Genomic DNA, 20,570 nt, shown 5'->3' on the forward strand with positions numbered 1-20,570 from the left:
CTTACATTTTGAGATTGACAACGTAGTGAGATGTTCCCGTCATCCGTCAGAGAGAACGTGGAGGAATGTCGTTGTCCAGTACTTCACATAACTACTGAACTATATGTTTTACAAATCCTCTCTGATTCTATCCATAAATAATAACACCAGCTCGGTCCCGAAACGCAGAAATTCACGGATATGATCCTGAGCCTGATATAAACACTACAATACGACAGGTGGCGCTACACTTTAGCTCCAGGCTAGTGCTCGACCACAGGAAGTGCATTAACCGGAAACGGTATCATTGTCGCTCGTTTACTGTGTTTAACGTTACCCAAACGTGAGGTGTAGCTTGTTGAACTAGATCGAAGCTAAAGAAACAGAACAGCATTTTTCTCCACGTTTCTGTCTGTTCTCGATTAATATTGGATTGTAAAATTTTTAGTGGCTTTCGCGGAGTTTTTTCGTCGGTTAGCCACGTAGCCTTCAAAGCTAATGTGCGCTAGTTAGCATAGGTAGCTAACAACATTCTCCCTTCAACTCGATCAGAGGGACTGTAAATGCAAGAAACTATATTTTAACGTCACCTTTTTTGAGTTGGCACAGTTGTAACCCGCAAAAGGAAATAATGGGCTCGTCAAAGAAACACAAGGAAAAGAGCCGCGACAAGGACACCGAAGAGCGTCGTCGCGAACACAAGAAACATCGCCACAAGGACCGAGAGAGAGACAGAGAGGCGTCAGATCGGGATAAAGAGAAACGAAAACGCTCCAGGTCCAGGGAAAGAAGTGGACGAGAGAGCCGCAGCAAAGGTGAAAGGAGTAGCGGGGAGCCACGAGTGAAAAAGGAGAAGGTTGATCTTGGATATGAGGAGAGTAATACAGAAGTGGAACCGCAGTCAGCAAGTGGAGATGCATCTCTCAGCATTGAAGAGACAAACAAACTTAGGGCGAAGCTGGGTCTGAAGCCTCTGGAGTTAAATGAGTCCAAGAAGGAGCTCGGGACCAAAGAGGAGCCGATTTTGGCGGAGACCATCAACCCTGTTCTCATCCAGCAGCAGAAAGAAATGAGAGAGAAACTTGCAGCTATGAAAGAAAAACGCATTCTGAACCAAAAGTTGGGAAAAGTCAAAAGCCTAGCTGATGACGACTGGCTAGATGACACAGCTGCTTGGGTGGAGAGGAGCAGAAAGATTGCAAAAGAAAAAGAAATGGCAGAGAAAAGGGCAAAACTTCTGGAAGAGATGGATGAGGAGTTTGGCGTGAGCAGCCTCGTGGAAGAGGAGTTTGCACAAAGCAAAATGGAAGCCTACACATCCCGTGATCTGAAGGGACTCAAAGTGCAACACAAGGTGGACTCCTTCACTGAGGGTCGCAGTGTCATCCTGACCATACAAGACAAAGGTGTACTTGAAGAGGAAGAAGATGTGCTCGTAAATGTGGAGATGGTGGACAAGGAAAAAGCAGAAAAGAATGTGGAGTTAAAAAAGAAAAAGCCAGATTACAAGCCCTATGAAGAGGAGGAGAGCGTGGATGACATGGTTACGTTTAAGGCCCGCTCTGTGCTGTCAAAGTATGATGAGGAAATTGAAGGTGAAAAGAAGAAGAGCTTCCGGCTGAGCACGGGAGGTTTTGCCGATGGGGAGCGAGAACGGGAGCTCCAGGCCATGAGAGATAATCTACGAAATCAAGCCCAGTCCTTGGAAATGCCCTCTCTCTCTATTGCTTCAGAATATTACACGCCTCAGGAAATGGTGAGCTTCAAAAAGACAAAACGCCGTGTGAAGAAGATCAGGAAGAAGGAGAAGCAGACAGCTGTAGATGAACTTCTCCTTGATGACACTCGCAGCTCTGATTTTGGCTCCAGGACACGTGGTCGAGGCCGCAAACAGGTGGAGGACGATGGCGAGGAGGTTAAGGAAGAGGTCAAATTACAACCCGAGGCCCCCCAGATGTCGGATGACATCAGGATGGCAGAAATGGACATAAGTGATGAGGAAGACTTCACACCTCCTGAGCCTGCTATGATTGAGGAGGATGAGGCAGAACAGGAGCTGCAAAAACAACTGGAGAAGCAGAGGAAGCTGAGACAAAAGCAGCTTCTCAAAGACTCTGGAGAGAAGGTGGCAGCGCAGATTAAAGTCCACGAGAAAGGCAGCAATGATGGTGATTCTGAGAAGAAGAACAACATTGTTTTCAATGCCACCTCAGAGTTTTGCAGAACCCTGGGTGATATTCCAACTTATGGACTGTCTGGCAACAGAGAGGACCAAGAAGACATTATGGACTTTGAGCAGGAGGAAGAGAAAGATGATGCGAGAGATACAGACTCAGAAACAGATGAGAATGTTGGATGGAGCACAGTTAACTTGGATGAAGAGCAGAAACAACCTGATTTCTCTACAGCCTCAGCAACCATTTTGGATGAAGAGCCCATCGTCAACTCTGGCCTTGCTGCTGCCTTGCTGCTGTGCAAAAACAAAGGTCTACTGGACACTCAGATGCAGAAGGTAGCCCGTGTCAAAGCACCCAAGGGTGCCCTGCCCAATGACAACTACTGTATTGAGGACAAGATGGGCTTTGATGACAAGTACAGTCGTCGGGAAGAATACAGAGGCTTCACACAAGATTTTAAGGAGAAGGATAGCTACAAGCCTGACGTCAAGATTGAGTACGTGGATGAGTCTGGGCGGAAACTCACTCCAAAAGAAGCTTTCAGGCAGCTCTCACATCGATTCCACGGAAAAGGGTCTGGAAAGATGAAGACAGAGAGGAGGATGAAAAAGCTGGAGGAAGAGGCCCTGCTGAAAAAGATGAGCAGCAGTGATACTCCTCTGGGAACGGTGGCTTTGCTTCAAGAGAAACAGAAATCTCAGAAAACGCCATATATTGTTCTTAGTGGGAGTGGGAAAAGCATGAATGCCAACACCATCACTAAATAAGAGTTGAGAGTGAATAATCTTCAGCACAAACATACTGTAGACATGCATAGATCTATATACACACACAGGATGTTTTAATTGATTACTGCTACAGTTTCATGGCCTAGTTCATACAAGCTTCATTGTTGTAGTAAAGAATTGTTCAATAAAGTGAATACAACTAAGATATAGTTTTTTGTTTGTTTTTTGTAACTAATGTTAAAGAGTTTTGAGAATATTCATTTGATGATAATCAAAATGTGTTACTGTATAATCACAGTCTGTGTATTTCATGAATTCATAAATTAGGTTTGTATTTCATGTTCATTCAACATTTTTTAGTTATATTAGTTTAATACTACAATACCAGTAACATTAAACATTTAATGATGCTAATATTTTGTACAATTCCACATTCCCATTCAAACAATGTTACTAGGTCTTTAAAGAGACACTGTTCATAGGATATTTTATCCAACAGAGGGCAGCATTATAGCGGTTTGTGAAGACACATAGGGTTAGCGGTACTGTCTCGTAGTTCTCTAATTTATTATCTCAGATCCCATAAATTAGCCCAACAGTTATGAATATATAATTAAAACATGCAGGCGTGTACCTTACTTCAAAATTAGTTAGAACCTAGATCGTTTTAGTTCATTACATCGAAGACATTCTCAGATTATGAAATTGCTTTAATGGCTTACTGTGTGAGAATAAATAAAATTACATTGCAAAAAAAATCGTGTCCATTACATAGATAAGACGCTGAGTTCTTTTGATTAATTAGTCTGATTAGTTTTTTTGGACCTGCGGAACAAAGGTTGAGGTTTCAGGGGCTGATCGAACATTATATTAGTGCACAACCTGTAGCACAGTAGTTAGCGGAGCTAACACTAGCCTGCTCACGACGTTTCATGCAGTACGGCATGCACAACGTTGACAGCTAAAGTCTTTCACGTAACGGTAAGTGAAGAGTGATCGTGTCTTAATGACAAACTATCGGACAAAGAATCCGACTGGGTTTTATGGTTCAAGATGACAGAGACGTCTGCGACGTGTCAGCTTGTTTGACAGCTTCCTGTTTAGCTAGCAGCAAGCTTAGTGACGGACAGTGTTCTAAGTAGCTTTGATGGTCGTGTTGTTGATCGAAGTACCTCACAGTTTATTACACAGGCTGTTGATGCTTGTTAGTCACTCCAGACAAATAGCCAGCGGGTTGAGATGATGGTTATCGGTAACGTTAGTTACTTATGTTGTCTCGGTGTTTGACACTTGCCTGTTAAACGCAGTAAATGTTAACGTTAGCTTAAGCTAAACGGAGTATTAAGTGTCTTGTTAGTGTTTCACAGTTCGTATTAAAGTGTAGCACAGTGAAATTTAACTGTTAATGACTGATAATAATACTAATAATAGAATAATATTTACCAAAATGTGAGCTGGTGTTTACTTAATGCCTTACTATAGGTTAGTGTTTATCAATGTTTTGATCATTTTCAGAAAGATAAACATGTCATGTTAGGATGACAAAATAACTACCTAGTTTAAAAGTGTTGATATTAATACAGTATAATAACAAACTAATTCATCTGATAATGCATATCTCTGTTACGCCTTTAAGACGAGTTGGTGCCTTCATGACACTGTAAAAATACTGAACCAGCAATAAAAAAAAACAGTTTTAATGTTAATTCTTGTTTTTTTTCCATAGGCTCTAACTTCACCCAGTGAAACCACAAGCTGTTGTGATGTCAGAGTCTAAGCCCCCTACTCCAACCCCTGGAGACACTTACAAGGGTTGGCTTTTCAAATGGACTAACTACATTAAGGGTTACCAGAGACGCTGGTTTGTTCTGAGCAATGGATTGTTGTCTTATTATAGGTAAGTTACATGCACAGTATGTGAATTTGCAGGATTCCCGTGCACTTAACATGAGGCCAATGTGACACTTTGATTAAGTGTGTGATAAGTTTGACAGAGAGATTAATGATCTAAAATGCATATATCACAATTTTCTTAGTCTGTGATGTTTTTATTATTTTACAATTATTTACCTTAGAAATAAATAATTTTGCATTATGCTAATTTTTAGCAATGTCTGCATCGCAAACTAGTTATTTAGAGCCCTGCATTTGATTGTTCCTCATTCTGTTTCTATTTAGGACCCAGGCAGAGATGGGTCATACATGTCGAGGCACCATCAACTTGGCAACGGCCAATATTGCTGTGGAGGACTCGTGCAATTTTGTCATTTCCAATGGTGGGGCACAGACCTACCACCTGAAAGCCAGCTCAGAAGTAGAGCGCCAGCGATGGATCACTGCACTGGAGCTTGCTAAGGCAAAGGCCATCCATATGCAGGCTGAGTCTGGTGAGAGGGAAGATTAATTGGTTATGCAGTTAATGTGAAATTCCCATATAGTTTGAAATTGCATATTGCAGACACACAATACACAAATGTGTGTGGTTCTCACATGTAATATCATTTTATGAAATACCTTTGTTTTGGTCACATTGTCTTCTCTATTCACTCTCTCAGATGACTCAGGTGATGATTGTCCACCAGTGCCCCCCACTACAGCACAGAGTGGGGGCTGCCGTAACTCAGAAATCCAATCCACGCTGCGCACCTTGAACAGTAAGGTGGAAGACCTTGCCACATGCAATGATCTCATTGTCAAGCACGGGTCTGCCCTCCAAAGGTACAGTATCTGTCACCTGAGCAGTTTGAAAAACTAAATGTGTCTAGTACTTGTTGAAATGTGTTATCCACGGTAATAATTGCAATGGTTCTTTATTTTGTTTCTCCATGTATTGGTTATTTCATTCAGTGCTTTATACTGCATACAGGTCTTTGTCAGAACTGGAAGGGATTCGCGCTGGAGCAGACACGGGTGAAAAGATTAGACAAGTTACAGAGAGGGCCACACTGTTCCGCATTACCTCCAATGCCATGATCAATGTAAGTTACTCAACTGTATTGTGGAACACACTACACTGTTGTCAGCTCTCTTGCTGATATGTTACTTTTGTATTCTCATCGTCCCCAAGGCGTGTAGAGACTTCCTCTCCCTGGCCCAGACCCACAGTAAGCGCTGGCAGAAGGCCTTACAGACAGAAAGAGAACAGAGGATACGGCTGGAGGAAACTCTAGAGCAGCTGGCCAAACAGCACAACCACTTGGAAAGAGCTTTCCGAGGAGCAACAGTTCTCCCCCCTTCATTCAGCAATCCCGCCTTAGGTAGCAAAGGTAAGGTTCCTATCCCCCACTGAACTTTTGACTTTACTCTTTTATGCTACCTACTGTACATTTTCGGCTAGATGAACCTTTTAGTTCATTCATTTGTGCACTTTCTATCTTTAGGTGGGGTTTCAGGAAAAGGGGATGCCAGTGATGAGGATGATGACAATGAGTTTTTTGATGCTATGGAAGATCCTGCAGAGTTTATTACTGTCCCTGCTGACCCCAAGTATCACAGGTTATTCAGCCTTTTTTTCACTGTCAGTTACATTGTTTGTTTGAGCTTTGTTTAAAATTTTACGTGTTATTGTTTTTCTTCTCCAGGAGATCTGGTAGCAACGTGAGTGGCCTCAGCAGTGAGACTGGAATGGATGATCAGTCGGTAAATGTGTGTTAAGTTTATTTTTGCAAGCAACTTCTGATTTGTATTGATTTGTCTTCTCTGGTTATGAACATGCCAAAGTCATCTGACCCTCAGGGGTGTTTACCCTGTTCTTCTGTTAGTTTGATGAACTCTCTTTGGCATCCAATCCGGAGTCTCCGCAGCCTCTTGAGTTAGAGCCAGTTAAACAAAGACGAACTCGTATCCCTGACAAGCCCAACTATTACCTCAATCTGTGGAGCATCATGAAGAACTGTATTGGAAAAGAACTCTCAAAGATACCAATGCCTGTAAGAAACCTGTACACTTCTTGGCATGTAAGTGTCTTTTCCTTTTTTGAATAATCAGAAGTAATAACACATGTTCTTCCTGTGGCTTTGTATATACTAGGTGAATTTTAATGAGCCCCTCTCAATGCTGCAACGTTTGTCCGAAGATCTGGAGTACTATGAACTGCTGGATAAGGCTGCAAAATGTCAGAGCTCACTAGAGCAGATGTGTTATGTGGCAGCTTTCACAGTCTCATCCTACTCCACCACTGTCCACCGCACAGGAAAACCCTTCAATCCCCTGCTGGGAGAAACTTTTGAGCTTGATCGGCTCAGAGAGTGCGGCTACCGCTCGCTGTGTGAACAGGTACGCTGAAAACACATTTGCAGACACATTCTAATTTCAAAAATCAAATATGCTTGAGGTATGTTCAATTAAATATATTAATTTTTTCACACAATCACACAATTTCAGAGATCATTTCGTGACTTTACTAACTCCTCTTTCTCTACCCAGGTGAGTCACCACCCACCTGCTGCAGCTCACCATGCCATCTCTGAAAAGGGCTGGACTCTCCGACAGGAAATTACGCTTGCCAGCAAGTTCAGAGGAAAATATCTCTCTATCATGCCTTTGGGTGAGTGCGTGTTAGTGCATGTGCTTGTAAAACTGCAGGCCAAAAGAATAAGAGTAAAACAGAGAATGCTGGCAGAGCATTGCAATTTATGATTGGATAATTAATCAAGGAGGCTATAAAACTCTATGCCACAATACTTTTCATCTTACATGAATGGAAAAATCACATCTTTTTGCCAAGTGACTCTTTTTTTTTTTTCCATGGAAGTGCAAACAAACCAAATTAGATCTGGGTCATATGTAGTCCTACATCTGATTCATATCTGATGTCTGACAATGCAACCACAGTCACAATGGTCATGTTCATGTCTTTTCTTTAGTTTCTTTAATTTATGTCTAAATTATGTGTGTGTGCGCACTAATTACCTGCCATCATCGGTCAGTGTCTAACAGTACACAATAAATATAGTTGAGAGCAAGACAAAGGCAGATGAATGGAGAAACGAGGATGTGTTTGATTTGATAGCCATTTATGGAGAAGCTTCTGTTCAAGTCAGGCTGCAGCGAAAATATGTAACCAAGCAGTTTCTGTACACATAAATGACGTTGTTATTATTGTACACATGTGACTCACGGTTAAATTTGATGCTTTGATGGCTGAGGTTACTACCGTCCATGTGACCCCAAGTATCACAGGTGGTTCACTGTCTTTTTTTCCTCCGCTGTCAGTGATTTTATTGTTTAACACTATGGAAGTTCATTGCTGACTCTGTTCCAGTTTAGGACTTTAATGATGATACTGTATGTAATTGTTTCCTCTTTCTCATCAGGTTCTATCCAGTGTATATTTGACAAGAGCAAAAACCACTACTCTTGGAAAAAAGTGACCACAACAGTGCACAACATAATTGTTGGAAAGTTATGGATTGATCAGGTAACTTTAAAGCTTATGTTGTACTTTTTACGTTGACTATAAATGACATAGATGTCTTCATATTACTTACTTTATCAGGTTTATCCTTTAAAATTTCAATAGCAAATCATTTTTCTCCTTCCAGTCAGGGGAGATTGATGTGGTGAACCACAAAACAGGAGATCGCTGCCACCTCAAGTTTGCTCCCTACAGTTACTTCTCCAGGGACATACCAAGAAAGGTAGGCACACTGTGAACTGTATGTGAATGTAGAGTTTACAGGAAGATGGAATTGCTATTGAATACAGTTTGGGGTCTATCCCTAAATTATAGATTTCTGTTTCGTTCCCTTCATGTTCAGAGATTATTTAGCAAACCTGAAAAAATTCTACCAACTTTTTGCTGCCATCTTTCAGCTTTTTATTACTGTCCTAACCAAAATCCATGTTTTCCTCTCAGGTAACAGGAGTAGTAACAGATAAGGATGGAAAAGCCCATTATGTGCTGTCGGGAACCTGGGATGAGAAGATGGAGTTTTCCAGGGTAATGCAGAGCAGTAAAGGCGAGAACGGCACTGAAGGCAAACAGAGGACTGTCTATCAGACACTCAAAGCCAAAGAAATCTGGAGAAAAAACCCTTTACCGTGAGTTTCTGTTTTTAAAAAGTGCTTTTGAGCTTTAGATGTTACGTCTACATTGCAAGGGTTGCAGCTTTGTCTCTCTGATATATAATGGTGACAACTTTCCAGAGAGGGAGCAGAGAACATGTACTACTTCTCCTCGCTGGCCTTGACACTCAATGAATCTGAGGACGGAGTGGCGCCGACAGACAGTCGGAGACGCCCTGATCAGCGATTAATGGAGGAAGGCCGCTGGGATGAGGCCAATGCAGAGAAACAGAGGCTGGAAGAAAAACAGCGCACTGTCCGCCGAGAACGGGAAAGGGAGGCTGTTAAAACAGCCAGCTCACCTGAAGAAGGTAGGAAAAGAAAGAAGGGAACTTTGTTTTGGTGTCGCTCTGTTTGTCTTCTGTTTCTGTCCAGTGTTTCTCTGTCCATTCATCTCCTATCCATTTTGCTTGTCTTGGCATTCATTGCCAACTTTAAGCTGTCCTTGAGGATTCAATCAATGAGTCACCCTTGAAAAGCAAGTACTCTTCTCCAAGTCCTTTCCCTCCCCTGAATTACACTTTGTATTGACTCTAGAATAAAAAAACCCACACACGTGCAATCGAACATGTTTGTATGGGTAACAGGAAGGTGTTAAATGTCTTCTGCATCATCTTAATAACAGCACATTCACATTTTACTGTTCCCTCATCCATTTGTTTTTCATTTAGCTGATGCACAGGAGACTGGCACTGAAGCAAGTGAGGTTTCTGATGAAAGCAAGTATCGTTTCACAGTAAAACAGAAAGTGTTATTTTTAAAGGTGCTTTGAGTGGCATTTTAACAAAACGGTGTGTAAGAAATGACCTTAACTTATCCTTAACATATTAATAGGATATGGACATAGGATAAAAAAGCGAACACATGTTTATTAATAGTATACGTTGCTTAAGATGCTACACAAAGCACTTTTAAAATGCAAATATACTGTAGATGACTTTTGTTTGGATTTTGGATAGAGTTGTGGTTTTAAGGTCTTTTTTTTTTTTTTTTTTTTTTGCTCGTGTTCAGCTAACACAGATGACTCTCCCCCTCAAACGCCTGTTGCATGCAAGTAGCCCCTTACAATTTCACTCTCTGTCATTTTTTATTCATCTTTTGTTTGTTTTGTCTTAACTCCCAAAGAATCATCCTTCATTCTTCTCTTTACAGCCCCTTATGGACCATCACATATTCCCTATTTAAGCAAGTATTCTGACCATAATATAAAACAGTAAAATAATTTAACAGAATCCAGATAAGAAAATCCCTGTTCACCTTCCACTATTTCCTCTTTACATCTTAGTGGACGGCAAGGAAGGTCCACATGGAACAGTCAAAAGCAAGTTACATCAGTGCCATGAACATTAGTGTTGTCCCCTTTTTTTTTCTTTTTAATTTTCATTTTTTGTTGTTATTTAATTGCATATTGGTGGTCTGTAGATACCGTTATAGGACACTATAGATTCCATTAAATATTTTACAGTAGTCATTGATACTGGGTCCTGGGCAGATGCATTAGTGCGTTAGTTGTGTGGCTCTGTGTGATAGCTGAATTTACTGGTGCTTTCACTGAGTGCTAATCAATAATTTGCAGTTTGGTTTGAGGAACATGCATCTGAAGTCCAGTTGTTATTGTCTTAACCCTCACTGTTAAGACCCCTTCTGTTTCTTTCCTTCAGGCACCCATCAAGACAACTACCAAGCACTATGGTTTGAGAAGACAGACGACCCCGTATCCGGAGAGAGTTTACATGTCTATAAGGGGGGCTACTGGGAGGCAAAGGAAAAAGGCAGCTGGGACATGTGCCCTGACATCTTCTGATCACAGCAGACAGTTTCTCTCAGCAGTGCACACATGAGAAGATGGTAAGAGGCGATCCACCATAGATCAGCTAAAGTAGGGAATCAGACCTGACGTCTTCAGTGTCCACGGCTTCCAATTAGCCGTGCCCACTCAGATCTCCTACTACAGCAGAGAGTTGCTCAGAACCAAGGGAACGTGGATTTCATCACCAACATAGACACAATGCACATGTAGCATTGTAATAACAGTGTTCAGAACCCACTCTCACTGCCTTTCAAACACTGATGTCTATCTTGGTCTTGGTCCGCTGCTTGTTCTCAGTCCAGGGCTCTGCAGGTTACAGTCTTTGTGTTGCATTTGGCAGTAGGTAGTTCTGGTAACGTTGTTATGCATCGTCTTTGGAAGCACTATTGTCGGAGGCGTAACTCACCCGACAACTTCTTACACAGCATTTTCTTAGAGTCGGCTACTACCTAATGTGTCATGTGATTTTTTTGTTGTGTATCCATTATAATTATTATGCAGTAAATGTTAATGAGGCTTCTCCATCACAAAGTTGAATCTAACCCAACACTGTTAATAGTTCACACAGTAAATATTCACTATGCTAGTTTCTGACCACTTCAGATATATAGACGTAGAGGCTTTAGTGGCTCTGACCAAAGTGAAATAAATAAGTTTCTTTTCTCTGAAGGAAACAGTTAATTGTAGATTTAAATAATTAAACATGATGGAGAGTTAGCATTTTCATTTGAGAATCAGATTATTTGTCGTTTCCCACTAATATCCGTTTAAAGTCTGTGAAAGTTATAAGGAGCTGTGAAAGTACTTTTTTTCCCCACCCTTGAAGAATAACCTCTTCATTTTCTACACTTTTTGTTTTATTTGACCAAGAATAGTGTCATTTGTGTATGTAGCATTTTTGTTTCCTATGATAACATATTGAAGACTGTCTAAACTGAAGTAGGGGTACCAAACAGATGTGTTGGTACCGATGGAAAAAACTAAATATGAAAATAGTAATTGCACTATTCCCCGCAATGGAGGTAAACTCTTTCTTATTGTTGTTTTTGAAGGTTTTTCTCTTCTACCGTTTGTCATAGAGTGAAGCTGCTGACTGGTAAAATTAAATTATATTATTATAATGCACTAGATTTACTCCTGTCCTTATGTTTAAGATGCATCTCCCCTCTAAGTACATATATTTCAGTCTTTATTCTCATACATAGTGTGTTTATTTGTTCAGAGTATATGTTAGGTTACACCATTTGAACAGTGTTCAAATTTCTAATAGCTTGATGATAAGTGAAATGAAGGGAAAATATAATGTTTTGTTTTTTGTCTTCCTGATTTCCATCAAATGTATTAATCATAGCTTTAATCTTTAATCAAATATATTTCCTAGTCCTGGTGTGCTGTGGGTGTAGATTTTTACCAAACAGCAATAAGAGTGCCTCAGTGAATACACACGTGGCACAGTGTGAAGCAAGAACGCTAAAAACTTCTGCAAAAACTGCGTTGTCTTTGTCTCTCCTGTTGTTGTGAGTGGAAGGACTGTGTGATTAATGAAAGACTATAATACATTTTATATTCAAGTGTACTTAAAAAGAGAACAATGGATATGAAGATCATAAACCAATGTTGCAAATATGTGTAAATATATTAAATAGTGAAGTAATTGTGATATTAACCGGTTAAGCTGATAGAGAATCTAAAGGTAGTGAAGCACTTTATTGTTTTTCCTTTGTCATGTTTTGTCTGCGCTCAGTGTGTACCACATTATCACAAATCATCCTTTACAGAATAGATTTCTATTTTAAAAGATAATTACTTTTTACCCACCCTGTTGCTTACTGCCTTGGACTGTTGCTTTGTACATCACTGAAATAGATTTGTGTGGATCGTACATTTTGATATTCTGCTAGACTTCTTTATTTACTTTATTTGTATGGGTTTACAGGTTTCTGTCTGTCCAGTGTGTGTTTTCTAATGCAGAATTTGTTTTAGTCATTGGTCTTCATTGTGTAACCCTGACATCCCATGTATTTGTAGCTTTTTTTTTTTTTTTTTTTACTATTGTCATTTATTTTATTTATTTCCCACGTTCCCACATTGTGCTGGGATGCTGTTGCACTTTAGTGCAATGCGTCAATGATTTAACATGCCCCACACAATTTGACTGTCAAAAACACTACATTTTTATGTCTTCTAGTTTTTGGTTTGTCATTTTCTGAGTTTGTGTTGGAAACTTTTGCTCAACCATGTTCAGTGATTACAAACATATGAACATATGATATGATAGTTCCTCTTTTTCTGTTCTTTAATGCAGTTTGTTTTGTGTGTGTGCACGTGTGTTAGAGATTGATCGCATTAAAGTCTGAATGAAGGGTAAAGTGCATATGGTTGTTTTTTGTATCACAGAACAACTTAGATTGGTTAATTAGCTTTTTAAAGCAGACTTTAATTTAAACCTAGTTGAACTAATGTGGGACTGGTTGAACCCCATTAAATACAACTTATTTAATATCACATAATGATATTACATATCCACATACTCTGGCAAATATGTAATGTTAAGGGAGATTTTTGAATGTTCTGCTATTTGAAAATTACTGTTTTTATTCTTTTAGGTGGAGGTACAGCACATTGCCTTCTACTTAATTTACTATAAGTCTTTCATCATTTAGGCTTAAGATTAGTGCTAGGTAGTTTAGAAGCAGAACTCCAGTATGAATTTGAGTTTGAATCTAATTTATAATCAAATAATATACAATATAACACATCTGTCTGCTAAATCTTTATGATTACAAATGAACAAGATGAGAAAGGGTGGATTTTATTTAGAAGAGAAAATAACTTGAGTCTAACGTCAAATCTCTTAACACAAAGTGAGATCAGAGGCAGATCGCCACTTTCTCTGGGAGTTTGGGGGATTTGGGGGCCTCAGGGAGTTAAGTCTCAAATTGAAACTGAGAAACTGGGTATTTTACAGGGTGATTCCAGGATTGTTTATAGAAATTTGACGATTATTGTTTCATTATATAATTTGTTTACTTAGTCCCTGTGCATTATAGCATTAGGAACAATTAATATAGGGGTGGAGTGAACACACACACACACACACACACACACACTAGAGAAATCTAAATGGTTACAACATTTACAGATATTTCTTTCTTTCTTTTCTTGTCTTGTAAAAATGAAAAAAGAAAAACAAGCCTCCTAGGAGAGGACGATAAACACCCGGTAGGCACGGGTGTGTGAAACGAGCGCCTCTGCGCATGACATCATCATCTTTGTTTATTAGGCACCACAGCTCGACTCACACCAGAAGACTGTTGTTTGTCTCACACACACACACACACACACACAGAGCGGATTTTTACCGTGTGATTCTCGGATTATTACCTGACTCTGAAACATGTCGGCTAATGGAGATGGACCGGGAATAGACTCCACAGACGCCAGGAAAGGCGACGGACAAGAGTGAGTCCTGGTCTGGGTAATTGTTTGTATCTGCTGTGTTAGCGTCCGCTGCAGTCACAGAGTTAGCCGTTGGTTTGTGGTCCGTAAAAAGTCAGCAGCCGGCGATGATTGTAAAACACAGAGCTTGTCAGATGGTTAACCACAGTTCTGATTATGTTGTTAAAATCCCCAGAGAGTTATCTAACCATCTGGATGCAAAAATATGTCTTGAGGTACCCAATAAAAACGATTTTTAATCTGTTTTCCAAGTTGCTACTGTGTGTCTTGGCTAAGTTGAGGGTCGGTCGCCATCTTTCTTTTTGGGGGTCGCTACCTGGAAAATCGTTAAAAAACGTTTTATCGTTCAGGGAATTATAAGTTTTATTATCCAGATGGTTAGAAGAGTCTATGGCGGTTCTATACATATATTCAAAACAACGATAAGTCTTTTTTAAAGGACTTTGGGGCTTTTCAAACTTCGCCGGTCAGTTAAACCTTGACAGAAAGCGACAGAGACGTATGTATGCTAACACAGGAAGAACACAAACTGGGGCTAGGTCAGTTTAGCTGGTGAGTTGGCGATTTTTGCATAGCAACGGATTGTTTTATATAACAGATCATGCTGAAACGTGGTCATGTTTGTTATGTGACAGGCCTGCTGTCTATTCTGCTACTAGCATGTTGTTTCACCCTCTATCTACTAAACACTGGTGGCTGTGTGTCATTAACTGCTCCAACAGTGGGTTATTTATGTTATCTATATAAATAGGAATCTCTTATGTTGACCTGTAACTCACACATTGACTCAACGGTTCCACCTTTGCTGTTATTACCCTCACTGATTATTGTCTCTTCAGGTCAGGGGACTCTTCCTCTACCTCTGGTCCCATGGACGTGGATGCCAAACCCCAGTCCCACAGCTTCAGGTACAGCCTCAACTTCCCCAGCATCGGCCAGTGCATCATCATCAACAACAAGAACTTTGACAGGAGAACAGGTGCTTCTTTTGTTTTTTGTTATTTGAGCGAGGACGTAATCCGTTTGCTTCCTGTTGAAAGCAATTCAAAATGAAACTTTACATAAATAACAAGCTAACCACACAGGAAATGGATGTGTACATGTAGATATTTTTCTCTCAGTGGTTTGCAAACTTTGTGACTTTAAATTTGAATCCCTAACCGTATTGCTTCATTTTACTCAGGACAAAGTCGGACTGTAAAACTACACCTTGAAGGGTGAATATTAACTCACTCTTTTCAGACAAGTTGTATTTTTCTTGGTTCATGGGTCAGTTGGGTCAAATGTACACTGTTAAAAGTTTCATCAGGAGTTAGATGTTAGCTGACGCTAAAGGTGTCTGTGCTTTCAGTGTTATAGTGTCTCCGGTTCCTAGTTGGTGCAGACGAGCTGCTATGATCTGGTCTCACAGATGATAATTTGGCACAAGCACATTCACTTCATGCTGGAACAGGAGACTGGTTTCCATCATATCACTTTGAAATAGCCTGTATTTGTGAACTGGCCTCACTTATATTCAGGTGGTTATTCAGCATTGGTTGAATTCCACTTTTTATTTATATTTTGAGATGTTTGTATTGGGAAAGTGGGCTATTCACTATGTGTAGGCTTAATCTGTCAACACTAACACCTTTGCAGAAGAACACACACACGTCTGCTGCCCTAGCTGGACGAAAAAGCACAGTCACACTTTGTTTTACAGTACAACAGAGTAGGTCTATTGTCTTCCAAGCCTTAGGTATTGGTTGGTTGGTGTACTACGGGACCCAATTTAAAGCTGTTACTGTGGATACCTTTAACTATGTCCCATGCCAGTTAATTAGATGTTTACGTTAGCTCTGTGAGCCTTGTGTCGGTTGTATAGAGAAGGATAGGTGAGCAGGAACTTGTAGTACTTCTAATTTTATACATGTCTATTGTATAATTAAGTAACTGCTATTAGTGCTTCATGAGGAAGTTCAATTGTCCACATGTGATGTCTTGTGGTTATCACATAAGCATGAGAACTGAAAGGCCACAAGTCATCACAAAGTAACAAGTCACATTGGACTGAGGAGAACCATGTGGATGACTGTGTTTATTTAAGGGGCAGGATACTTTATTTAGAAAGGCAACCTTCACACCCGTTTGTACAGCACTTTCTACTCTGAGGTTAAAAACACTGTATGACACCTCAAGGTAGTATTAAACCTTGTCTGTGCTGTACAGAAACAGAGACACTGTGAACTTGAAAAGCTAAAGAGGTGTGTCTGTTGTTAGTTTAATATCTGGCTTTGGATTTCAATGCAAACAAACACGGCTTCTGTCTGCTCGTGCACCAAGGTCATCAAAGTCACTGGGTGATGCTCCTGTTTGGCTCAAAACTGGTTTCATAAACCAGTCTAGCAGGACTAACTAAATACTCCTGACATCTTGATTAGCAGGCAGCCTGATAGATGCTCCACTAGCAGCACAGGAGAAGAGTGAACATCAGCAGTGGTAGAGCTTTAAAATTTAGTCAATTGTTTTCAGCTGTTCAGCTGAGAAAATATTCCTGTCATGGTGGATTTGTGCTCACTTACCTGTAACTCCTGCTCACTCCCACGCATGTTTCCAAGAATACTGCAGTATTTTATTTAGAGATTAAACACACGATTCCAGCTTTAAATTATGAAATGTGGTTTCTAAAGCTTAATTTAATCAGAACATTTATTGAGTTAATGACCTCTTTATAAGAGAGATTAGAATTTATTAAATGTATGTAGTACATTACATACATGTTTTAAATTTAATTGTTTCCGTGTGTCTGTGAACTGTGAGAAGTCAGTCTTCTCTAGTTCACAGCTGAAATCTTATTTCAGTGGAAAATGAAGATTTTGAGAATATAAACTAAAACAGCTTTTATATGAAACTGCTTACTTTTTTCAACAGCTATTTTAACTTGTCATGGCAGGAAAAGTACATTGACAACCTTGTTCTACTCAATTTATAGTGAGTTATATAATACAGTCAAGTTAGGGCAGTAAACCCGTAGATGGAACTCAACCATGTCCAATTTTATTATTTACTTCTGTAGGTGTGGCCACTTTTTCAGCTCATTAGATATTTGCTGTTTTTTTTTTTATGGTGGGTGAAGCTTCTGTGAGCTCGCCAGGTGTTATGTATATTAGAAAAAAGGTGCACACTAATGCCCAGATCAGTACCAGCACTGCATTTGAATCTGGCACACAAAATGTTTAACAGAGTTTCTCCAGCCTCACTTCATCATAAAAGATTTTTGTCCCTACAGCTGCAGAAGAATGGCACAAAGTCATTGATTTCATCAACGCACTGTTTATTGTTTTGTATTTTTAAGGAATGAATCAGAGAAATGGTACCGATGTAGATGCAGCCAACGCGATGAAAGTGTTCGGCATGCTGGGTTATAAAGTGAAGGTTTACAATGACCAGACAGTCGAGCAGATGAAACAGGTTTTAACTGCTGGTGAGTTCAAAGTCATTAAAACTCAATAAAGTTACCTCGAAACCCCGACTTACACAAATTAAAACTCCTTTCAATCTTTGTTTGTGTGTTTCTGTTTTTCCAGTGTCAAAGGAAAATCACAGCAGCTCGGCTTCGTTCATCTGTGTGCTGTTGAGTCACGGGGATGAGGGGGTGTTCTTTGGTACCGACGGCTCAATAGAGCTCAAGTTCCTTACATCACTTTTCCGAGGTGATCGGTGCAAGTCACTGGTGGGAAAACCCAAACTCTTCTTCATCCAGGTATTTTGGGAGTCTGTCTTTATTTCCACCTGCACTGATTTAAAACCTTAACTATTTGATTCATTGTTTGTGTTCACTTTGTGTTTGCAGGCTTGCAGAGGCACTGATCTGGATGCAGGGATTGAAACGGACAGCAGTGACGAAACTACCAAGATCCCGGTTGAGGCTGACTTCCTCTATGCCTTTTCTACAGCCCCAGGTGTGTAATAATAATAATAATAATAATAATAATAATAATAATAATAATAATAATAATAATAATAATAACAACAATAATGCACATTAAATGGGATTTCATGCATTAATATATATCCTTTTTATTATATTGTATTCAAACACTGTTTATTTTATCCCTCATCTGTATCCAGGCTACTACTCATGGAGGAATACGATGACGGGGTCCTGGTTCATCCAGTCGCTGTGTGACATGATCACCAAATACGGAAAACAATTGGAGCTCCAGCAAATCATGACGCGAGTGAACCACAAGGTGGCAGTAGAGTTTGAGTCCATCTCCAACTCACCAGGCTTTCACGCAAAGAAACAAATCCCATGCATTGTGTCGATGCTGACCAAAGAGATGTATTTTTCCCTTTGATGCACTCTTCACGTCAGAAAACTTGAGCGCGACAGGTTAAAGAAATATTTGATGTGGTGTTTGTGAATTATTTTAGTTTACACTTTGTGACTGAAAACTCAGCTCACATATTTATGGGAGACCAGATATGATGCAAAATTGCTGTTATATTTCATAAGCTTGGCATTATAATGTTATGTGTGTGTGTCATAGTTCTCATATCTGGCATTAAACCTTTTATTTCAGCAGCATGCATTTTTACACATTAGCCTAAAAAAAGTAAACACCTAAATTATAAAAGGAAAAAACAGAAAAAATGTAATTGACTGTAATTCCAAGCTCAAAATGCATTTCCAGTAGATGCCTCTGTTGTTTACAATATACACATTTCAGGGAAGTAACCAGCAACAGGTTTTATAGGAAGTTGGAGCCTCTATGTGTTTAATCGCAAACAACATTTCTAATAATCAACTGTTTATTTTAACTTTAGTATTTGTACAAGAAGGGATCATCTGTGCCTACTTCGTCGTTTTTTTACATCCTTTATTTTCTTGATACATTCACATACTGAGTCAGTGACATTAAGTTTGCACAACTAAGAATCGTGTCAGTCAGTTAGTACCAGGTGACGGTGAGCTCTCATCTTTTATAGGTTGGGGCCTATGAAATAAATGTTTGGTTTTTTTTATCCATTTTCTACACATTTCAAATAATGAGCTGTTGCTCGTGGATGTCCTCGCAGCAGTGGGGGCACCGGCTTCATATCATGCACGAATACAGCCAGCGACCTGCACAATACTGTTACTTGAGGCACATTTTGATGCTTGAACTTTACATTTGATGCTTAGTGGTCTGTTTCTTGAGGTTTTGTTAAGCACGAGTCAGCGTATTGTCAGCACTCTATCATGTATCCTCACAAATAATTTCTAATTGGTGAAACTGTGATTCGGACTGTGAATGGAACCACCAGCATCGAGGGATTTTTAAAACTAAGCACAATTTGATCATGTGCTGATCCAGATGCTGGTTATTTGTACGTTTTGTATAAGTTTTATTTACAGCCTATTGAATTCACCTTTTGTAGTTTAAAATATTTCACTGCTGTTTGACGAACCAGATTTCCACTGGGTTTCTTTGTAATATCACTGTTTTATAAGCAGCTACACTGATGTTTGAAATAAAGACCACTTTTCAGTGTCTCGTGTTGAAAACAGTGTCACTGACTTGTTTTTGCCTGTAAAGATCCTCACCGATACTCATGTTACTGTAGTTAAAGAGCTTGTTGTCATTAAGTGTTTTGCATTAGAGTTAACCTGTACAGACACCGTTTAGGGTCTATTTGTGTCCACTGTTGTGAGTGTAAACAGGCAGGATTACACCAGATTTGGCATGCCTGGAGGTGAGAAGAACTGGGCCACCAGATCCTGAGGCCCAGGGCCAAATAAAACTGGGCCTCAGCTTCCTTCAGTGCCAACTAAGACGCAGTTTACCTAAACGAGTTTGAGGGAAATTAGAGACCTGTAAAAATGCTCACCACAGTGTCCCACAGCACAAAGACCTCCTTGAATTTCTTGTTTTGGCTGAGCAACAACTTAAAGCTCAAAAATATTCAGCTTACTATAACGCTGCACCAAGATAAGCAGCATATTCCCAGATTTAAAAAAACATAAATGGCATTTTTGCAAAAAGAAAGCTGTTATTACAAATTTATTAAACTGATGTTAAACTGTGTAAAAATAGAAAACAGTGTGTTTAGTAACTACCGCTGATGCACTTGAACACAGTGTTAAGTCTGTGGACTGTATGAACAGCACTGTATTGTTCCATGTGGAGGTGCTGATGAGCTGATGCAGAATTACCTGAATTAAAATACCTTGAATTCCCTTGATTTCTGCCATCAGATAAACAGTAAATACTTGATTTACTTGTGTAAATCAAACTACGCTGTAATAGACTGTAGTCATGCTGCTCTTTAAAGGTACATTGTAAGAAATTATTCAATGTGATTATTTACCTGTGAATTGCATGATAT

The 20,570-nt window shown here is 39.7% G+C and overlaps 3 protein-coding genes across 9 annotated transcripts; all 3 read left to right on the plus strand.

Annotated features, from left to right (window-relative positions):
• Positions 1 to 255: 255 nt before the first annotated feature.
• On the plus strand, positions 256 to 3,089 carry sart1 (spliceosome associated factor 1, recruiter of U4/U6.U5 tri-snRNP). Its single transcript, XM_026360394.1, has one exon. The coding sequence runs from the start codon at positions 611 to 613 to the stop codon at positions 2,921 to 2,923; it is 2,313 nt and encodes a 770-aa protein (XP_026216179.1). The 5' UTR covers positions 256 to 610; the 3' UTR covers positions 2,924 to 3,089.
• A 654-nt stretch (positions 3,090 to 3,743) lies between these two features.
• On the plus strand, positions 3,744 to 13,129 carry LOC113161978 (oxysterol-binding protein 1-like). Of its 7 annotated transcripts, none has more exons than XM_026359871.2 (20): positions 3,744 to 3,865; positions 4,611 to 4,781; positions 5,063 to 5,271; positions 5,440 to 5,602; positions 5,751 to 5,862; positions 5,952 to 6,150; positions 6,265 to 6,379; positions 6,466 to 6,529; positions 6,646 to 6,813; positions 6,914 to 7,159; positions 7,310 to 7,430; positions 8,200 to 8,303; positions 8,428 to 8,523; positions 8,742 to 8,926; positions 9,032 to 9,261; positions 9,622 to 9,669; positions 9,962 to 10,000; positions 10,103 to 10,135; positions 10,236 to 10,271; positions 10,612 to 13,129. In XM_026359871.2, exons 2-20 carry the CDS (start codon positions 4,648 to 4,650, stop codon positions 10,752 to 10,754), a joined length of 2,445 nt encoding a protein of 814 aa, XP_026215656.1. In that variant the 5' UTR covers positions 3,744 to 3,865; positions 4,611 to 4,647; the 3' UTR covers positions 10,755 to 13,129. The 7 variants fall into 7 exon arrangements, with proteins under 7 accessions (XP_026215656.1, XP_026215658.1, XP_026215659.1 ...); XM_026359873.2 differs by having other exon boundaries at positions 6,466 to 6,523; XM_026359872.2 differs by lacking the exon at positions 3,744 to 3,865 and adding an exon at positions 3,997 to 4,136.
• A 915-nt stretch (positions 13,130 to 14,044) lies between these two features.
• casp3a (caspase 3, apoptosis-related cysteine peptidase a) lies at positions 14,045 to 19,749 on the plus strand. Its single transcript, XM_026360439.1, has 6 exons — positions 14,045 to 14,222; positions 15,059 to 15,198; positions 17,554 to 17,682; positions 17,786 to 17,961; positions 18,052 to 18,160; positions 18,330 to 19,749. Exons 1-6 carry the CDS (start codon positions 14,158 to 14,160, stop codon positions 18,557 to 18,559), a joined length of 849 nt encoding a protein of 282 aa, XP_026216224.1. The 5' UTR covers positions 14,045 to 14,157; the 3' UTR covers positions 18,560 to 19,749.
• The last annotated feature ends 821 nt before the right edge of the window (positions 19,750 to 20,570 follow it).

This window comes from Anabas testudineus, chromosome 1 (genome assembly GCF_900324465.2).
Source record: "Anabas testudineus chromosome 1, fAnaTes1.2, whole genome shotgun sequence".
Taxonomy (NCBI): domain Eukaryota; kingdom Metazoa; phylum Chordata; class Actinopteri; order Anabantiformes; family Anabantidae; genus Anabas; species Anabas testudineus.

Coding starts and splice junctions, on each gene's coding strand:
- sart1 (XM_026360394.1), top strand. CDS start 611: ATGGGCTCGTCAAAGAAACACAAGGAAAAGAGCCGCGACAAGGACACC.
- LOC113161978 (XM_026359871.2), top strand. CDS start 4,648: ATGTCAGAGTCTAAGCCCCCTACTCCAACCCCTGGAGACACTTACAAG. Junction 7,431..8,199: donor TCTCTCTATCATGCCTTTGG/GTGAGTGCGTGT, acceptor CTTTCTCATCAG/GTTCTATCCAGTGTATATTT. Junction 8,927..9,031: donor TGGAGAAAAAACCCTTTACC/GTGAGTTTCTGT, acceptor ACAACTTTCCAG/AGAGGGAGCAGAGAACATGT.
- casp3a (XM_026360439.1), top strand. CDS start 14,158: ATGTCGGCTAATGGAGATGGACCGGGAATAGACTCCACAGACGCCAGG. Junction 15,199..17,553: donor GAACTTTGACAGGAGAACAG/GTGCTTCTTTTG, acceptor TGTATTTTTAAG/GAATGAATCAGAGAAATGGT. Junction 18,161..18,329: donor TGCCTTTTCTACAGCCCCAG/GTGTGTAATAAT, acceptor ATCTGTATCCAG/GCTACTACTCATGGAGGAAT.